The sequence below is a fragment of the Pristiophorus japonicus genome, chromosome 22, assembly GCF_044704955.1.
Source record: "Pristiophorus japonicus isolate sPriJap1 chromosome 22, sPriJap1.hap1, whole genome shotgun sequence".
NCBI lineage: Eukaryota > Metazoa > Chordata > Chondrichthyes > Pristiophoridae > Pristiophorus > Pristiophorus japonicus.
This window is the reverse complement of record NC_091998.1, coordinates 14,949,497-14,968,121: the sequence shown is the minus strand read 5'-3', so window position 1 is coordinate 14,968,121 and position 18,625 is coordinate 14,949,497. Positions and strand designations below refer to the sequence as shown.

Here is an 18,625-nt window from a genome sequence, read left to right as displayed (position 1 = left end):
ATTAATGTTTTAAAGGGATATTAAATAAATATAACATAAAGGGAATACATATTGCGGCGAGCATGCTGTGTACAGGAAGCAATAGTAAATAACTTTATGGAGAACTAATACCATCAATATACAAGGGCTTCACATGCTATTACAGCTATATATACTAACTACATCTGTTAGGAGTTCAGTCAATTGAAACCCTGGTGCATTAAGCACCTGACTGAATCCAACCCTGCTTTCCATCATGATCCATGAAATTTCTCTGGTCTCAATGTTGAACATAACATTTATACTAAAATGACACACACAGGAAATTTATATTTGAACCATGCTTCAATAACTTTTTAAAAGAGCAGAAAATTTGGAACTGGTTAGCCCTTCTGAACTGTGTACAAATGCTGGAATAAGGCTAATAATGGCAAAGCTACAGCAAAAGCATCTGAATCAGACCAAGTATGTCTGAACATACGTACATAACTGTAAGGCATGTCTATCAAAATCTATTTTGTTTTCGAACATCAGATATGCTTTATCAAACAGTGCAAGCACTTTAGCAGAGCTGTTCTATCCCCTGAGACAAACTCTGCCCGAGGGCTGCAAACAAATATCCCACATTATTTCAAGTTTGCATTGAAAGATTCCGACTAATTCGAGTAATACGTTAACAATGTACCAATATCAAAAGAATTTCATCTGCATTATTTGTACAGAGAAATTTGGCTCAAGACGACTGGTGATTTTTGCCTGCTGAACAGTCTGTGGGTAATTTTGATCATTTTGATAACAGTGGCGATGGCAGACAGCATGAGAAATTAAAGCTGATTTTATAATTATTCTGACGCCAACACTTTATATTGCCGATCTTTGATGTCTTTACCAATGTCTGACTGGAAATGCAATGGTCAATATTTCTCTAGTTAACATGATGTTTTAAGAGCCTTAATAGTTAAAAGTAGGAAAGAATAAAGTACAGCATATACCATTAAAGTACAAGTGTAGTTGAATCTTGGCACGAAGTCCACTCACTTACATAATTTAAAATTGCAATATACACAGCCTGTGTCCCATTGTATACAACAGTGATCAAATAGACAACACCAGCCAAATAATGGACAACACACCAGCCAAATAATGGACAACACCAGCCAAATAATGAACAACCCAATATCAAGTTCATTGGGAAGCCATGTCTACTTCTCAGATAAACATAGCATCCAATACTTTGGTGCACTCCTCTTTATACAATGGTTCTTAAAGGCTTTGAAAAGCGGTTAAAAAAAATTCAAACATATTTTGAAGTAAGCTTATGTTAGTGTTGTGGGAACAGTAAGCCAAAACCTGAGAACGTCTGGAGCATTCGGTGGCTTAGTATTATGTGATCAGGACTGCAATTATAATGGTAACTGGAAATACTCCACGCATTATGGAAGCGCTTAACTCAAGGCAGCCATCGGGTTGCCTGTTAGTTAAGTTAAATCATTTTTTTTCCCAGTCATAGCCAATGTTCCCTCTAATTATTTTTTGGGTGCGCAGTCCCTTTAACGGCTGTGCGTCCCATTCAAATTTCTGCATGGATTTTCCATTTAAAAGCCAGTGAGCCAGCTGCGCAGTACCTCCAGACTGCATGAGTGCGCAGCTTAACGGGAACATTGGTCATGGCATTAAATTAATGCTGATTTTAAAAAATCAACAACATATACAGGTATTGCCCTTACGGAGCATTAGTTCAGAGGTTTTCAACTGCAACGGAAATTGTACAAGTAGTAAACTATTAGTTTTCTTATTATCTTATAATTTGAATAAAATTTAAAAAAACAATTGCAGCACAGTCATATACAATGAGTGAGCAAACTAAATCCGGTCCTCACCAACATAGATCCACACACACATACTTTTAGCAGTCGTCATTGGATGGGGATCACAGTTGATCTTTCATGTCCCTAGCCCTGGGGCATTGAAGCCAACTGTAACGATACACCTGCTGCCGTGGCTGAGCTATGGTAACCTATGGCGCTACAATTTTGTCCAGATTTTCAGATTGGTCACCAAACGAATATTTATTACCACTTAGGATCATACAGCACAGAAAGAAGGCCTCTCGGTCCATCATGCCCGTGCCAGCTCTTCTGGTGATACACTTAACATTAACCATATTATCCATAAAACTGATGATTCACATCAGAGTGGGGCATAAAATACTCTGCAGTGTGAAAATATTGTTAAGATGATCAACAAGATTTCAGATCACCACCGCATTCCTTATCTGGTCAAAATCTAAACAATACACACGATCACCAACCAGTTATGCTACTAATTACATATAATAGAAAAGAAAGATTTGGATTTTTATAGAGCCTTTCACGACCACAGGACGTCCCAAAGCGTTTACAGTCAATTAAGTACTTTTGAAGTGTAGTCACTGTTGTAATGTCGGAAATGCAGCAGCCAATTTGTGCACAGCAAACTCCCATAAACAGCAATGTGATAATGATCAGATAATCTGTTTTAGTGATGCTGATTGAGGGATTAAATATTGGCCGGGGCAGCTCTATTCTTCTTCGAAATAGTGCTGTGGGATTGTTTACGTCCACTTTTCAGAGAAGACGGGGCCTCGGTTTAGCGCCTCATCTGAAAGACAGCACCTCCAACAGTGCAGCACTCCCTCAATTTTTCTTCTTCTACTGCAGAGTGACAGCATAAATTTTTGTTCTCCAGTCTCTGGAGTGGGACTTGAACCTACAACCTTCTGACTCAGAGGTAAGAGTGCTACCAACTGAGCCACAGCTCTCTCCATGACATATGTGCCCCATAGGCAAAGACAAAGGGGGGGCAAATAGGATTCTGGGATTTATTTATGGAAGACCGAATACAAATACAAGGAAGTGATAATGAACTGTATAAGACAATGGTTAGGCTGCAGCTGGAGAATTGTGTGCAGTTTTGGGAACCTTATTATACAACGAGGCGTGGAAGATTGAAATCACTGAGATAATGCCACCGGTGACAGGATATAGCTATGATTTTAATTTACAAGTTCTGGTATTGCAAAGACTGTAGCTTTAAATCAAATCATCGAAACCCCTCAAAGGTTGCAGTCACAGGATAGAATTTTGCTTAGAAATTTAATCAACTGCCTTAGCTCTTTGACGTAGTCTCTCCAATGCGCCACAAGATCATAGACTGTCCTATTCCCCTTCCCCATCTTGATCCTGACTATAGAATCTATGGTACCAACCATAAGCACGTATCCAAGATATCTTACGGAGTGCAGGCAAGAGGAACAGAACACAAAATTCTGGCTAATGACCTTTAATGTATTTAACTGACCCCATTGTCCAAAACATCAAAGATTTAAGACAACCATCAAGGTATAAACTAAATGATTACATATTAGATGCATGCCCCTCAAACAAACACAGCTAATTCTGTGATGTTGCGCTCATACAGTGGACCCAGAATGCAAAAGCATGGCTCACTGAATTTGGAAGCTGTGCCCAAAGCACGAATGGGCCTCTTTAAAGCTCCTAATTCTAGTCATTTATTATGTAAATTGTCCCCATAACAATGTTTTGCCCTCCTGACTTCTTTAGCAACCAGCTAAAAGAAAACCAGCAATCCAGGACTTTCCTATTCTGGCTTTCCGATCTTGGATTCTTAAAAGGTGCAAATGACAGGTAACTGTCATTACAATTTATATATTTTTTTAGACCTTTCATGTACCTTCCTTGGATCATTACTTTTTCCTCTGCTACTATTTTTGCATTGTCTTTTGCAGAGACTTTGACAGCATGGTCACTGGCAGCAGTTGCTTCGTTAGCAGTAACTACATTGCAAACATAGGCTTTCCATTGGGCCTTCCAAATGAAGTGATGGATTTGGAAGAGGAAGAAACGCTCAGGCAGAGAATATCAGCCATGGCCCAGAACCCAAGTAGTCATAATGTAGTCTTCCGGTGCTTGGGATCATTCACGTTGAGGAGTATTCAGCCAATGTCTTATTCATTCCCAAGTTTTACGCTAAATCCAAAATAATTTAAATTTAACTAGTAACCTTTGAATTGGACCTTAAAATCTACCACTTTCTGTCCTATTATCGCATTATGTGGCTCGGTGTCAAATTTTGTTTGATAATGCTCCTGTGAAGTGCCTTGGGAAGTATTACTACATTAAACGTGCTATATAAATACATGCTTATGATGTTGTAGTAGTCAAAAGCTTTTTAGAATTCATCACACTGTTTGGCTTTCCACAGTCCTACATAAAGTATGGTCTTCCCTTTCTACATTCTTGCACAGTAGACCTCCAAAACCGAAAAACACAATGTTTATCCCCATTTGACTGCTACACTCCAACAAATTTTTGTCACTTTGAATTCTATCAGAAAACTAAGTCTTGCTTCAACAAAACTGAAAGCTTCACTCTCATAGTGAACCATGACCCAGAAAGATAAAAAGGCATGGAAATGTTTTGGAATCTCAGTAAAGGTATGCAGGCGAAGCACAAGTCGTCTGATTTTAAAAGATGCTGACTGTAAGTTTATAGTTACCTTTAAGTGTATATATGTTAAACTGTGAAAATGCAGCAAATTCATGGCCACTATATTCCTGTATTGCCGGATTTAGAGGATTTTAATTCCAAGACAGTAATTCCAGATGCCAGAAGCCCTTGAAATAGACAGTCAAAGCAATGTGGCATTGATTTTTGCATTATTCGATAACAAGATAGTTGGCTACAGGAGTAACACATAGAGGAAACGTTCCTCAAGTTGCAGACAGTATGTTGACTACATTTGGATTGAAGCTCCAATCTCTAAGAAGCAGGAAATCTGCAGAGACAAACACTGAAACTTGGTCAAAGTGCTTCCTGTTCATGCAGAATTTGTTTACTGTACATTAGACGATATGAAGTTACCGACACTTTCTTCTTCAGGATTTAATTTGTCCAATCTCCCACCTATACAGAATACATCCAGTTCCCCAGAAAGGAATCTTCTAAGGAAAAGCCTTTTATATTTTGCAGGCTGTGGAGAACCAAAAATGTAGGTATTTAGAAAGCTTGAAGGACTATTTTAGCTACAGGTTGGGTCTTGGGAGAGTGGCCGAACAGCACTGCTCTCCTAATTGCAAGTCGCATTGCCAGTCTCTTGTGAACTGTCTGCAAGGTTGTTCCAGGAGATGCACACATGTGGAGCAAGCGTGACAAACTGTCCATTGTGCATGTGAAGAGTGATATAACATAACATCAGCCAGTTACATCTTGATGTCATACAAGACAGGCAGGTGCATGCTGACATCATGATGTACCATAATGATACAGGAGGGGAACTGGTTCAAAATGCATAAAGATCACACTATCCTGGTTCAGCACTTTTACTGATTACCGTTAGACCAGTAATTGGCACGAAAACCAATGTCAATTATTAAAGCATTGAATACTTTGCCACAGACAGTAGTTAAGGAAGAGACCATTGCATGTTTTGATTTGAAGAATAGGAAGATGAATGGCTATGAGAAGTGCACAGAATACTGGGGTTAGTTTTTGTTTGCTCTAGCAAAGAGCCGGCAGAGCCAAAATAGGTGAATGGCCTCCTTCTGTGTTGCAAATTTTTCTGATTACATGGGGAAAAATGGGTCTTCCTGGCTACCTGTATAACAAAATCTAACAGGTTCATGCTCATCTGGCTGCTTGAGACCATTCCTGATATACTTTAGGCTGGTACACAAAATAATCAGTCTGGCAGGAAGTAGGCACATACGTTTATTCAAACTCAGTGACTATGCTATTGTTCAGCCCTGATCTAAATAAGAAGGCACTGATCCTTAGTGTATGTGGCAGGAACATTGCTTGGCATCAAAAGCTGGAATAACACGGGCTACAAGGTCAGAATGCAATCTGCCCAGGGCGAGTAAGAAGCTATTTCAACCAAATTAACTATTCTATGATCTGCTGCAAATATACTTTCTATCACTAGTCTTGCATCTTTATTAATACAAAATCTTAATTAATACAAAACAGAGCACCAGCACAAAATAATAAACATTCTGAGTAAAGGCATGAGCAACCTGTCCTCTACAGAGCTACCACAGGAAAATGAATGACTTCAGTACAATGAGATTAAAGTCCTAGACAAGGTAAAATGAATGGTAATACTTTCAATCACTAGTCTTGCATCTTTATTAATACAAAATCTTACTTCATTTAATTTGAAGTGTGCTGTTTTTGTTTTATATTTTAATTTTATTATTTCCAGTCCTTTTTTTTCCCTCTCAAGAGTTGCATTTTTTTAATTTCCTTTTTATTCTATTATACAAAAATGTCAAAATTCAATCCGTTCATGAAGTAGCCTTAATTTTATATAAACAAAGCATGCAATGAGAAAAGAACATACAGTGCATTAACCCCATTCTTTCCAAAACATCAGGTACTATATTTAGCACTTTTGGCAACTAAAACTCTTGAGAGAAGTGAATAACTAAAGGCAAAATTTCCAAGATGGTACAACTGACCCACAAAGCTAATCAATTGGAAATTCCAGGGTTTCAGTCAAAGACAACAATCTACATTGTTTAGTCTTGACCAGTTGTATTCTGTTGTCCCAATAGAACTGGGTTCAGTGTTTCACAAATTATTTAACCATCCATCTCTATTATCCAAGTTAAAATCTTCAATATTATGCTAAACTTTTGTTGTAAAATTTATTCTCATGAAGATGAGGACTGCTAGTGTTTGCGAATGAAATGCTTTGCGTTTAGAACACTCAGAAGCAAGACCAGCTCCTTTTCTCCACAACTAACTATCTCTGAAAGCACTTGTTTCTGCCCCATACACCTCCTATACCAAACTATCATAAATTCATGTATTTCAAAGAAATGAGTGGACAATTTAAGCAAAGTGACTGGGGGGAGGGGAGTTGATCAATAATATTCCAGTAGAGGACGAATGAAACAATTTATAAGGCCTAATGTTGAGCATGCAAGATGCATAAATACCTTGAATCAGCAAGCTCAAACAAAACTGGAGTGAATATAAATGGATTAATAAATAAATCAAAAGCAAAATAATGAGAAAAAAATAACCTCTACAGCTCCTGAAAGTAAAACAGGGGATGGGGTTCATTAGGATGGATATCACAACATGTTAAAAAGATGATCAGAGGAGCAGATAGAGACTGAGGGGAAAAAAAGCTTAGATGCAAAGTATAATGAGAAATTCTCAGTATTCAAGAGATAAGAAGGTAGTCAGAGAAGAGGTGAACGCCATAAAAGATGCAAACGGGTTCAAAACAGCATGAGCACAAAATAATAAACATTCTGAATAAAGGCATGAGCAATCTATCCTCTCCAAATCGAGTTACCACAAGAAAATTAATGACTTCAATGAGATTGAAGTCCGAGACAAGGTAAAAAGACTTGAAAACAACAATTTACAAGGATAGAATCTAGCTAGTCCAGATTCATAGAGGAATATGGGAACGAGTGGAGATTTCTGAGGCATTGATATTACAAGGGAGTTTGTAACTGGATATTGGGGAAGTACCAGTAGAGTGGATCATGGGCAACACCATGGTCATATTCAAAAAGAGCAACAAATAAGACTGCAAGCCCATTAGTCTTATTTAAATCCAGTATAAAATAATGGAATAGATTATCAGGCGTAACTGTGAAGATTATCCACAATAAAATAACTTAATTAGATTTAGAAGAGGAAGATTCTGCCTGACCAACTTCCTTGACTTATTTTAGTAAGTATTTTAGTAAGTGGACTGTGGTAACCCTTATGACATATTATACATTGAAGCACTGACCACACTTGATCAGCTCTGCTGGGAGGCCACATTGTTCGCATGCCAGACACGAGACTCCCAAAGCAAGTGCTCTACTCGGAACTCCTTCACGGCAAACGAGCCAAAGGTGGGCAGCGGAAACGTTACAAGGACACCCTCAAAGCCTCCCTAATAAAGTGCAACATCCCCATTAACACCTGGGAATCCCTGGCCAAAGACCGCCTAAGTGGAGGAAGTGCATCCGGGAGGGTGCTGAGTACCTCGAGTCTCATTGCCGAGAGCATGCAGAAATCAAGTGCAGGCAGCGGCAAACCTGTCCCATCATCCCTTTCCCTCAACCACTATCTGTCCCACCTGGAACAGGGATTGTGGTTCTCGTATTGTACTGTTCAGCCACCTAAGAACTCATTTTTAGAGTGGAAGAAAGTCTTCCTCGATTCCGAGGGACTGCCTATGATGATGATGATGATGATTATAGCTAGACTTCCAGAAGGCATGACAGTTTTACATGAAAGGCTACTTAAGCGCAAAGCTGAGGGGATTCATGGCAAATCTTGGAGACAGATAAGAAATTGGCTGAGGCTTAAGAAACACAGTATTTATTCGAAGTGTTACATTGTGAAGGGAAAGAGGTAGAGAGCGAGTGGGGTGCCTCAGGGGTCAGAGTTGCGACAATGCCTCTTTCTATTTTACATCAATAATTTGAAATCATAAAATCAATGTAAAGTGGTCAAATTTGCAAATGATACTAAATTTGGGGGATCAGCGGAAATGAAGGACACAACTCAGAAAATATAGAATACGTTGGACAAAATATCTAAGTGGCCAGAACAATTAAGTTTAATAGAGACAAATGTAAGGTACTATGGGCCCAAGTTTCGGGCCACGCCTAGAACGGCGCAGCCCCGAGCTGGACGCCCGTTTTTCGCGCTCAAAAGTGCGCAGAAAAAAAAACTTCGATATTCTCTGGCTCCTCGGAGGTCTTCAGCAGCTTGGCGCGGCACGCACAGAACAGCAGGGGGCGGAGCAAGACACTCGCGCCGATTCTCTAAGCAGTGGGGGGCGGGCCTAATTTAAACAAGGCAACGTCGTGCCGGCAACCCTGCGCGTGCGCGTTGGAGCGTGCGCGCACGCGCAGTGGGAAATAAACATTGGTACTCGGCCATTTTTAAAGGGACTAGATGAAAAGTGAAGATTTGTCTCGTGGACCCCTGGAAAGGCTTGTGATTTAATTTTAGTGATTTTTTTGTGTGTGAAGGGGTGCTTTTAGCAGCACTGTTGAATAAATCACCTGCTGAAATCAGTGCGTGCAGCTTTTCTTTTTTTTAAATTCGTAGCCAATCTTTCCAATTCTTTGTCAAATCACAAACGCCAGAGGTCACCCTGCACACATCAAGGATCACTCTTAGCCAAAAGGCCGAGAGCCACTGCACCGTTCCTGGAAGTACTGCAATACCAGGTTCGTGCCATGGAGGTGGATGGGTCAGCAACCCCACACACCTCCGTGGAGATGGATGGGTCAATCCATCCCACCCACCTCCTATTTCCAAAAAGCATAGGAGAACCACCTTCCTGATCCAGGGAGAACCACTTTGGGGTCATGATTACTCCCCTGTCAGGTCAGTTACGCATGATCTTAGCCAAAAGGCCGAGCTTTTCACTGCTAAACTTGCAGAACAGGTGCTGCATTGGTGCTTGCAAATTAAGGACTGTGTGTTTTGAGAAATAAGAGTGCCAATTTAACTTTGCAATGGATCAACGTCCACCAAGAACAAAGAATTTCTTGCATGAGGAAGTGGAGATATTAGTCAACGTAATTGAGCAGAGATGGCAGGATACCAGCAACAGAGGTCGCATAAAAGTGCCACCAAAAGAAATGAAGAAACGCTGGAACCAAGTTGCAGAAGATTACTGCGCAGTGGTGCATACCATGAGATCTGGAAGTCAGTGTAAAAAGAAATGGCACGACCTTGGTCAAGTAGTTAGTGTAAGTAATATTTTCCATTTTTATTTTAATCGTAATTGTAACTTGGCTATCTGTATGTCCCACCTTGCAGATTAACACACTCTGTAAAAAGTTATATTTTACTCTTTGCCGAAGAAATTGGCCACAACAAAAGGGAGGCAACTCGGACAGGAGGAGGCACGCCCAATCTGCATCCACTGACACCCTTGGAACAGAGGGTAGCTGCTATGATGAGTCGTACATGGAGAAAAGCAATCAGTACAGCACAAGCTGGGCCCGCACATGAGGAAGAGGGTAAGTACTGAAAATGCATCGTGGCCCTTTAAATCAACCTGCTGCCTAGCCTGCTATGTGTGAGAGTACTCATGCCACCCATCCGGCCCCCTCCCTTGCTGTTAAACAAGATGTTCTGATGTATTTTGCAGAACATCTTGATCATGATGATGATGATGATGATGATGCTGATGATGATGCTGATGATGCTGCTGCTAACCCTGAGGATCCTGAGGATACAGACCAAGAACCAGTACAACCAGATGCGGATGAACCAGACTGGATGATGGCAGCGATGACTGAAATGTCTGCAGGGGAGAGCTTCCAAATTAATGTTTATGAGCCCCCATCAAGGGGCATCAGAGTTTCAACCCCTAGCTTAGGTTTTGGTTCCACCTTCCATGGTTTTGATTCCGATGTTGCGGGTCCCAGTGGTGCTGCTGGTATAATGCAGCATTCTACAGTCAGTGCACTACCGTCCGAGCCTGCCCCTACCACTCGCATAGGTTCTGGCTCCACCTTCTATGGTTTTGATTCCGACGCTGCGGATCCCAGTGCTGCTGCTGATATCATGGAGCAATTTACACCCATTCACCCACCATCCCAGCCCACGGCTCGCATTCGAGTGCTGTCGTCTGGAACACTGAGTGTCCCACCGTCCCAGTCTGAGCCTCTCTCTCTCTAGTACTGCCGTCTGCAAGACAGAGTGTCCCACCGTCCCAGCCCAAGCCTCTCCCTCTGGTTCTGCCGTCTGGAACACAGAGCGTCCCACAGTCCCAGCCCGCGCCTCCCTGTGTAGTGGTGCCGCTTGCAACACCGAGCATCCCACCGTCCGTGTCCGCGCCTCCCACTGTAGTGGTGCCACGAGGCAGACCCAGGCAGAGGAGAAGGAGATTGGAGACACGCTCTCCTGAGATGCAGCGTGCAACAGATGCGGCTCAGGTTGTGGCATTGGGTATGGAGATTACCCGATCACTCATCGGTGGCGTCAGTGCAGTGGGTGAAGAGTTGACAGTCCTGACTGGAAAAATAGCAGTAATGACACGGGAACTTAGGGAGGGAATGTCCGAGGGAGTGCAATCTACGGCATAGGCCGTCAGGGAGGGCATGCAAAAGACGGCACAGGCCATTAGGGAGGGCATGTAAGTGTCGGCACTGGCCGTCAGGGAGGGCCTGGTTGAGGTAGCTGCTGCAATAAGGGAACACAGCCCGGCCAATCAAATTACACTCCCATGAAGAAGTGAACATTCACTGAGATATGGATGAGACATGAGGGCCAAGTTTCAGCCTGAGTTGTTCCTGATTTTTTGGAGCATTTCCAAGTTCTAGTCAGTTAGAACAGTTTCACTTTGGAACAGAATTTTTTTTTCAAAAGGGGGCGTGTCCGGCCACTTACGCCTGTTTTCAAAGTTTAGGCAGTGAAAACTTACTCCAAACTAAATTAGAATGGAGTAAGTGAAGATTTTTGTACGTTCGAAAAAACCTTGTCTACACTTTAGAAAATCATAGGTTACAAATTAGGCGTAGGGAAAGGGGGGGGGCTAGGGTTTAAAGGCAAGTTTACAAACATTAAACACTTCAGTTTTACAAATAAAGAGCCATCATCAATAATAAATGATAAATACATCAATAAATAAACCAATAAATCAATCAAAAAAAATTAATAAAAAATAAAAAAAAAATTTTAAATCAATAAATAAAACATTTTCTACTTACCGACTGCAGCACCGGGAGTCCTCCAACAGCGTGCTGGGACGGCCCCCCCCAGTGTGTCTCTGTCAGTGTCTCTATCTCTCTGTCTGTCTGTGTGTGTCTCTCACTCTCTGTCTGTCAGTGTCTGTGTTTCTGACAGCGAGGGGAGGGGGAGAAAGTGGGTGGGAGGGGGAGGAGGGGGAGAAGGGGGGTGGGGGGGTGTGGGGGCGGAGGTGGAGGGGGAGTGGGGGGGGGGGGGAGGAGGAGGGAGAGAGGTGGAGGGGGAGGGGGGAGGTGGAGGAGGAGGGGGGAGTGGAATCCTTTCCTATTTCGGTACTGCTCAGAATCCTCCACAGATGCTTGCAAGGCTATGTGGGTACAATCAATGCAGCCCTGTACCTTTGGGAACCGGCAATCCTGAAGAAGCCCACAGTCCTCTCATGGATCGCTTGTGCGGTCATTGGGAAATTAATGAAGTCATTCCTTCGCGCATACAGTGCAGCCGTGACCTGGTAAATGCAGCCATGTATTTCACGTTGAGAGATGGCACACGCATCTCCAGTTGTAGCCTGAAACGATCCCGAGGCATAGAAAGAAAGTGCAGCTGTTACCTTCACTGCAACAGACAGGGCAGTTGGCGTTCTGCTTCTGGGCTGCAAATCTGCTCTCAGCATCTCACAGATCTCAGCGACAACTTCTCTGCGCAAACGCAGCCTTTTGACACAATCAGCCTCGCTCATGTCCAGGTACGAGCGCCTGGCTCGATATTGTCGACGTGGGTAAGGTCTCCTGCCCATCAACCTACGGGCTATGACGTTCCTGGTGTGGTGAGCTCTAATCAATTCTCTCCTATGCAGTGAATTGATGGCGAACCATTGCATAATACGTGGTGTTGACAATGCAGCACCCATTCTGCAAATTTAAGTTTAAAAGTGTCTATGTGGCTGCCTCTCCCTGTCTCTGGCCAAATGTCCTCAGACCCCTCACAGCTCGAAGGCTGCTTGATTGCTGTGTCTTTGCCTGCCGTCCAGTCACTGACGATGCCCCTATCCCGTGGCCAAATGGCCTCAGTTCCCCTCACAGCTCGAAGGCTGCTTGCTGTATCTTCGGCTGCCGGCCAGCCACCGACGCCGCCCCTATCGCGTGGCCGAATGCCCTCAGCCCCCTTCGCAGCTCGAAGGCTGCTTGTTGTTTCTTCGCTGCCGTCCAGCCACTGATGGAAGGAAGGCCTGCCTGAAGCACCGCAGCTCGAAGGCTGCTTGCTGCCGCTGTTGGGCTGCCGTCGAGACACTGACGCCACCCCTGAGACACTGACGCCACCCCTGTCTCCAACATGGAAGGCCTGCCTGAAGCACAGCAGCTCGAAGGCTGCTGCTGTTTCACACAGGTAGGAACATGGAATTTTTAATCTTTGCTTTGTTTATAAATTTTTATTCAGGTTGGATCTTTATTTGTATAAGTATGACTGCTGAATGATTGTAGAATTTAATTCTCCCCCCCCCCCACCTCGTTCCCTACGCCTAATTTGTAAAGTGCAGGCAAAGTTTTTTCAAGCGTACAAAAATCTTCACTTACTCCATTCTAAGTTAGTTTGGAGTAAGTTTTCACTGCCTAAACTTTGAAAACAGGCGTAAGTGGCCGGACACGCCCCCTTTTGAAAAAAAAATTCTGTTCCAAAGTGAAACTGTTCTAATTGACTAGAACTGGAGCAAACTAAATGCCGAGAATTACAATTTCCACGATACTCCATTCTAATGTTGCTCCAAAAAGACAGGAGGAACTCAGGCTGAAACTTGGGGCCTATACATTGGAAGAAAAAAAATGAACATGCATATTCCATGAATAGTGCTAAAATAGCTAGGGATCGAGTTTAAAAAAGGCCGAGAAATCTTAGTAAACTCAGCATTAAAAATGTCTCACCAATGCAGAGCAGCAAACAACAAAACCAACACAATGTTGAGCTATATAGCCAGAACAGTAGAATACAAGTCAAAATTCATGAGAAAACTGTACAGTGCCCTTCGCAGACCACACCTTGAGCACTGTGCACTAGACCCAAGGGAGACATTGAAGCACTGGAGACAGTGTACAAAAGAGCCACAAAGCTGATCCCTAATATTAGAGGTCTCCATTTAAGGAAAGACTGGAGAAACTTGAGCCCTTCAGCCTTAAAAGATGTCCAAGAGGTCACCTTAGAGGTATTTAACATTGTCTACAACTTGGAAACAGTAAATTTAATAAATTGTTTCAGATTAAATCAAGGGGCAACAGGTTTAAAGTCGAAAAATGCAAATTTAGGGGTGATATCATGAAATATTTCCTGGCATAAAAAGAATGGGTTACCAGATAAAGTAGTGATAGCAAAAACCCTGGAATAATTCCAAGAACCAATTAGATCTTGTAAAATGGGACTTCAGGGTCTTTGATGGATGGAAAGCCACCTTCTTGAACCGCTGCAATCCGTGTGGTGATGGTACCGAGTGGCTTGCTGGGCCATTTCAGAGGGCAGTTAAGAGTCAACCACATTACTGTGGGGCTGGAGTCACAGATAGGCCCAAAGAAATAGGAGTAGGAGTAGGCCATACGACCACTCGAGCCTGTCTCGCAGACCAGATAAGGATGGCAGATTTCCTTCCCTAATCATCATCATCATAGGCAGTCCCTCGGAATCGAGGAAGACTTGCTTCCACTCTTAGCATGAGTTCTTAGGTGGCTGTATAGTCCAATACGAGAACCAGTCTCGGTCACAAGTCGGACAGATAGTTGTTGAGGGAAAGGGTGGACAGGAAGCCTGGTTTGCCTCAAACTCCTTCCGCTGCCTGCGCTTGATTGCTGCATGCTCTTGGCGACGATACTCGAGGAGCTCAGCGCCCTCCCAAATGCACTTCCTCCACTTAGGACGGCCTATGGCCAAGGACTCCCAGGTGTCAGTGGGGATGTCGCACTTTTTCAGGGAGGCTTTGAGGGTGTCCTTGTAACACTTCCTCTGCCCGCCTTTGGCTCGTTTGCCGTGGACGAGTTCCAAGTAGAGCGCTTGCTTTGGGAGTCTCGTGTCTGGCATGCGGACTATGTGGCCTACCCAGCGGAGCTGATTAAGTGTGGTCAGTGCTTCAATGCTGGGAATGTTGGCCTGGATGAGGACGCTAATGTTTGTGCGTCTGTCCTCCCAGGGGATTTGCACGATCTTGCGAAGACATCGCTGATGGTATTTCTCCAGCGACTTGAGGTGTCTACTGTACATGGTCCACGTCTCTGAGCGGGTGTTACTGCGGCCTTGTAGACCATGAGCTTGGTGACAGTGTTGAGGGACTGATCTTCAAACACTCTTTTCCTCAGGTGGCCGAAGGCTGCACTGGCGCACTGGAGGCGGTGTTGGATCTCATCATCAATGCCTGCTCTTGTTGATAGGAGGCTCCAGAGATCGGGGAAGTGGTCCATGTTGTCCAGGGCCATGCCGTGGATCTTGATGTTTGGGGGGCATTGCTGTGTAAATGACATTAGTGAACGGATTTTTCTGACAATCCGGTAGTTTCATGGTCATCCTTACTGACATTAAACTTTTAATTCCAGATTTAGTTAATTAACTGGATTTAAATTCCCCCAGCTGCCATGGTGCATTTTGAACTCACGCTCCGGATTATTAGTCCAGACCTCTGGATTACTAGTGCAGTAAGATAATCACTATGCTACTGCACCCCAAGGTCAACCCCTAGGGATGCATCTCTAGAGTTTTTAACCACCCTAGATATGCATCCCTAGACCCAATTTACCCAATTCACAAATCTTTCTCCTTTTCCACCTATATCAATGGAAACTCATCTATTATATACATAGTCCTGGTCTTCTGTACCAATAATAATTACACTTACACTTTAAACACAATCTGCCATTTGTCGAACCAGCTTTACAACTTCTCCAGATCTGTTTATTTTCTATTTCTAAACTGTTCATGGTTTGGTGTCTTCAGCAATGTGCAGTTGCATCCAGATATCATGCAAACTTAAAGGTTAGCTCATGTTGTAACTTTGGATGTGTTTACACCACAACTTCAGTGTTGATGAAAACAGCTTCCATTTTGCAACACTGCTAAAGGAATCAGCGTCCAACCTGACTCGAGAGTCTCCCTTTGGCAGCTAGTGTCACATTTCTTAAGTTTGACACTGTATGGAGCTTAACTCGAGTAATGGGTCAAACCAGGTTAATAAGTATCTAATGGGTCCCTTGAATACTTTGTAAATGCTTAGATAATGCAGATGTTGTCATTTTAGCTCTCTCAATGTTGCAATTTTAAACTTCTGGATGAGCAGCTCTGTGCATGTGTGTAGCAGAGTTCAAGCCAGGGCTTCAACCAACTCTAGCATTTGATTACTGTAGATTAACTACTTACACTGAAAAGTTACCAACAATTTTTCCTCAGTCTGGCAAGAAAAATCGACTGCACAGTTCTAGAAAGATGAATTACAATTTTTATGTTATTTGGATTGTATGTCTCAATTTCTGTGCCAGATTACCAGACATAAAGCCAAAATATGGAAATGTATGCTTATCTGCCCAATATGATCTATATTCGGACAGTCCTTTCCATTTCATGTTTTAGGTCAGTAGTCACACTCTCGCCACTGCATCAGAAGGTTACAAGGTCAACCCCCACTCCAGAGACGTAATCTAGGCTAGCACTTCAGTGCTGTATTGAGCGAGTGCTGCACTGTCGGAGGTACCTTTTTTCAGATGAAATGGAGGCTTCACCTGCCCTCTCAGGTGTTTGTAATAGATCACATGGCACTATTTGAAGTAAAGCAGCAGGGTTCTAGTGGTGTCTTGGCCAACATTTATTCCTCGATCAACATCACAAACAGATTATCTGTTCATGATCACATTGCTGTTTGTGGGAGCTTGCTGTGGCAAATTGGCTGCCATATTTACCTACATTACAATAGTGACTACACTTCAAAAGTAATACATTAGCTGTGAAGTGCTTTGGGCCATCCTGAGGATGTGCATGGCACAAAACAAATCCAAGATCTTGTTCTTGTTCTTCATTATAGCAGACCATGAAGGCATCACTGTCTACAGTACATTTACCCACAGATCTCCTGCCTTATAAGCAAACCATCAATCTTCAAAACATTTATTTTTACGTGATGCCATAGAATAAGCTGCACGTTATTTGGACAAAGGGTCCAAGTTAGAACATGTCATATCACCGTATACAATCAGTCTTGCTCACTCCCACCCAAACTCAGCTAATAAATTACTTATACTGTGATTGTGAAGAAAAGGAACAAACACATAAAGGTGATCAGTACTCACCAAATTAACATTAATCTTATTTACCTACATAATTAACTTCACTGTTATGTCTTCAAGACAATCTATGCGAAACATTTTTTCCAGTGTAAAAGTAGCACCAAATCTTTTTTTTCCATTGAACTATAGCATGAACAAGAAGTGATGCTTAAGGGAGCAAAATAGTTTTTATTTGCTCAGCATTTCGTGTGTGTAGGGGTAACAACCTTGGGGTCGTGAGTTCACCAAGAAAAGCTGTGAAACTGAATGCAATAAAATCTGGTCATTTGTGGCTAAAGCAGAAAAAAATGGCACTGCAAGCTTCTGAACAGTCATAAAATCCCAGCTGGTTCACTAATGTTCCCCAGGGAAGGGAACCTTCTGCCCTACACACAAATTCAGTCCAAATGATGTGCTTGAATCTGAAGTAGCTTAGCGAGCCACACAGTTGTACAATTAAAACATCAATCATGCCAGTATCACCCACTTCCTGGGAACAACTAAAAGAATTCCCAACATTGAATTTGGATTTGTACCTTTAAAACTGAAATTATACACAGTTAAATATGTCACCATATCAGCAAACAGAAATGTTAATTAATTTTTGCAGCATGAATTACTAACCACATCATTTGGACAGAGCCTTGCACTAAGTTACCTATGCTGTTTGCAACTGAACTTAACCATATTCAAAGCATGAACAACAAACAGATTACTCACCAACACAATCTTCAGCCATGTTGTTTTTACCACATTCTGCTTTGGTCTGGAGAGATTCAGCTTGCAACTTTCCAATTTCTTAGTACAACAGTAGTGCCATTCATGCTTCTTCCTGTAATAGAATCAAATACAACTTTATTGCAGAAAAACTGCCTAATGATATAGGGTGAAACCAAACAAAAAGAAACTACTTGACTACTAAATTACTCTGACAGTTAACAGAAAGTGTACTTATTTGTTATCAAGGAGATCTGGGCCAACAATCTGGGACATCATTTACGGAGCCAAAGCATCAGTTTGAAATGCGACTCATCACAAAGACATGCATGTGTAAGAATAAGTAATGGTTGCCACAACATTTAATGAAGTTGCAATACTGGAGATTATAGGGTTTAGTGCGGTCATAAAGGAAGCACAAGAATTAACAATCTGAATGGGAGTATATATAATAGCAATATTTTTTTAAGAAATTGGTTGAAATAATTTCTGGCTGATTAATTTTAATACTTTTGCCAAAAGTGTTAAAGATAAACAAGATGACAAAATCACGGGCTCCTGTAATAATCATCCTGAGCAACTATTATACACATCCTTGTGAATGGTAACACAGCACCTCTAAAAGAGGGTTCGGATGAGGATACCTATACACCTTCTTATAAGAACATAAGAGACAGGAGTAGGGGTAGGCCACCTGGCCCCTCGAACCTGCTCCGCCATTTAATAAGACCATGGCTGATCTGATCAAGGACTCAGCTCCACTTCCCTGCCCGCTCTCCATAGCCCTTTATTCCCCTATCGCTCAAAAATCTGCCTATCTTCGCCTTAAATATATTCAATGACCCAGTCTCCACAGCTCTCTGAGGCAGAGAATTCCATAGATTTACAACCCTGAGAGAAGAAATTCCTCCTCAGCTC

General features: G+C 42.4%; 1 protein-coding gene across 7 annotated transcripts in view; it reads right to left on the bottom strand.

Annotated features, from left to right (window-relative positions):
- dlg5a (discs, large homolog 5a (Drosophila)) overlaps positions 1 to 18,625 on the bottom strand; it is a 240,416-nt gene that overhangs the window by 146,892 nt on the left and 74,899 nt on the right. For all 7 annotated transcript variants that reach the window (XM_070865668.1, XM_070865671.1, XM_070865669.1 and 4 more), the window contains exon 2: positions 17,711 to 17,822. In XM_070865668.1, the coding sequence (XP_070721769.1) occupies positions 17,711 to 17,729 (19 nt within the window). In that variant the 5' untranslated portion in view covers positions 17,730 to 17,822. The remainder of the gene's footprint in view (positions 1 to 17,710; positions 17,823 to 18,625) is intronic.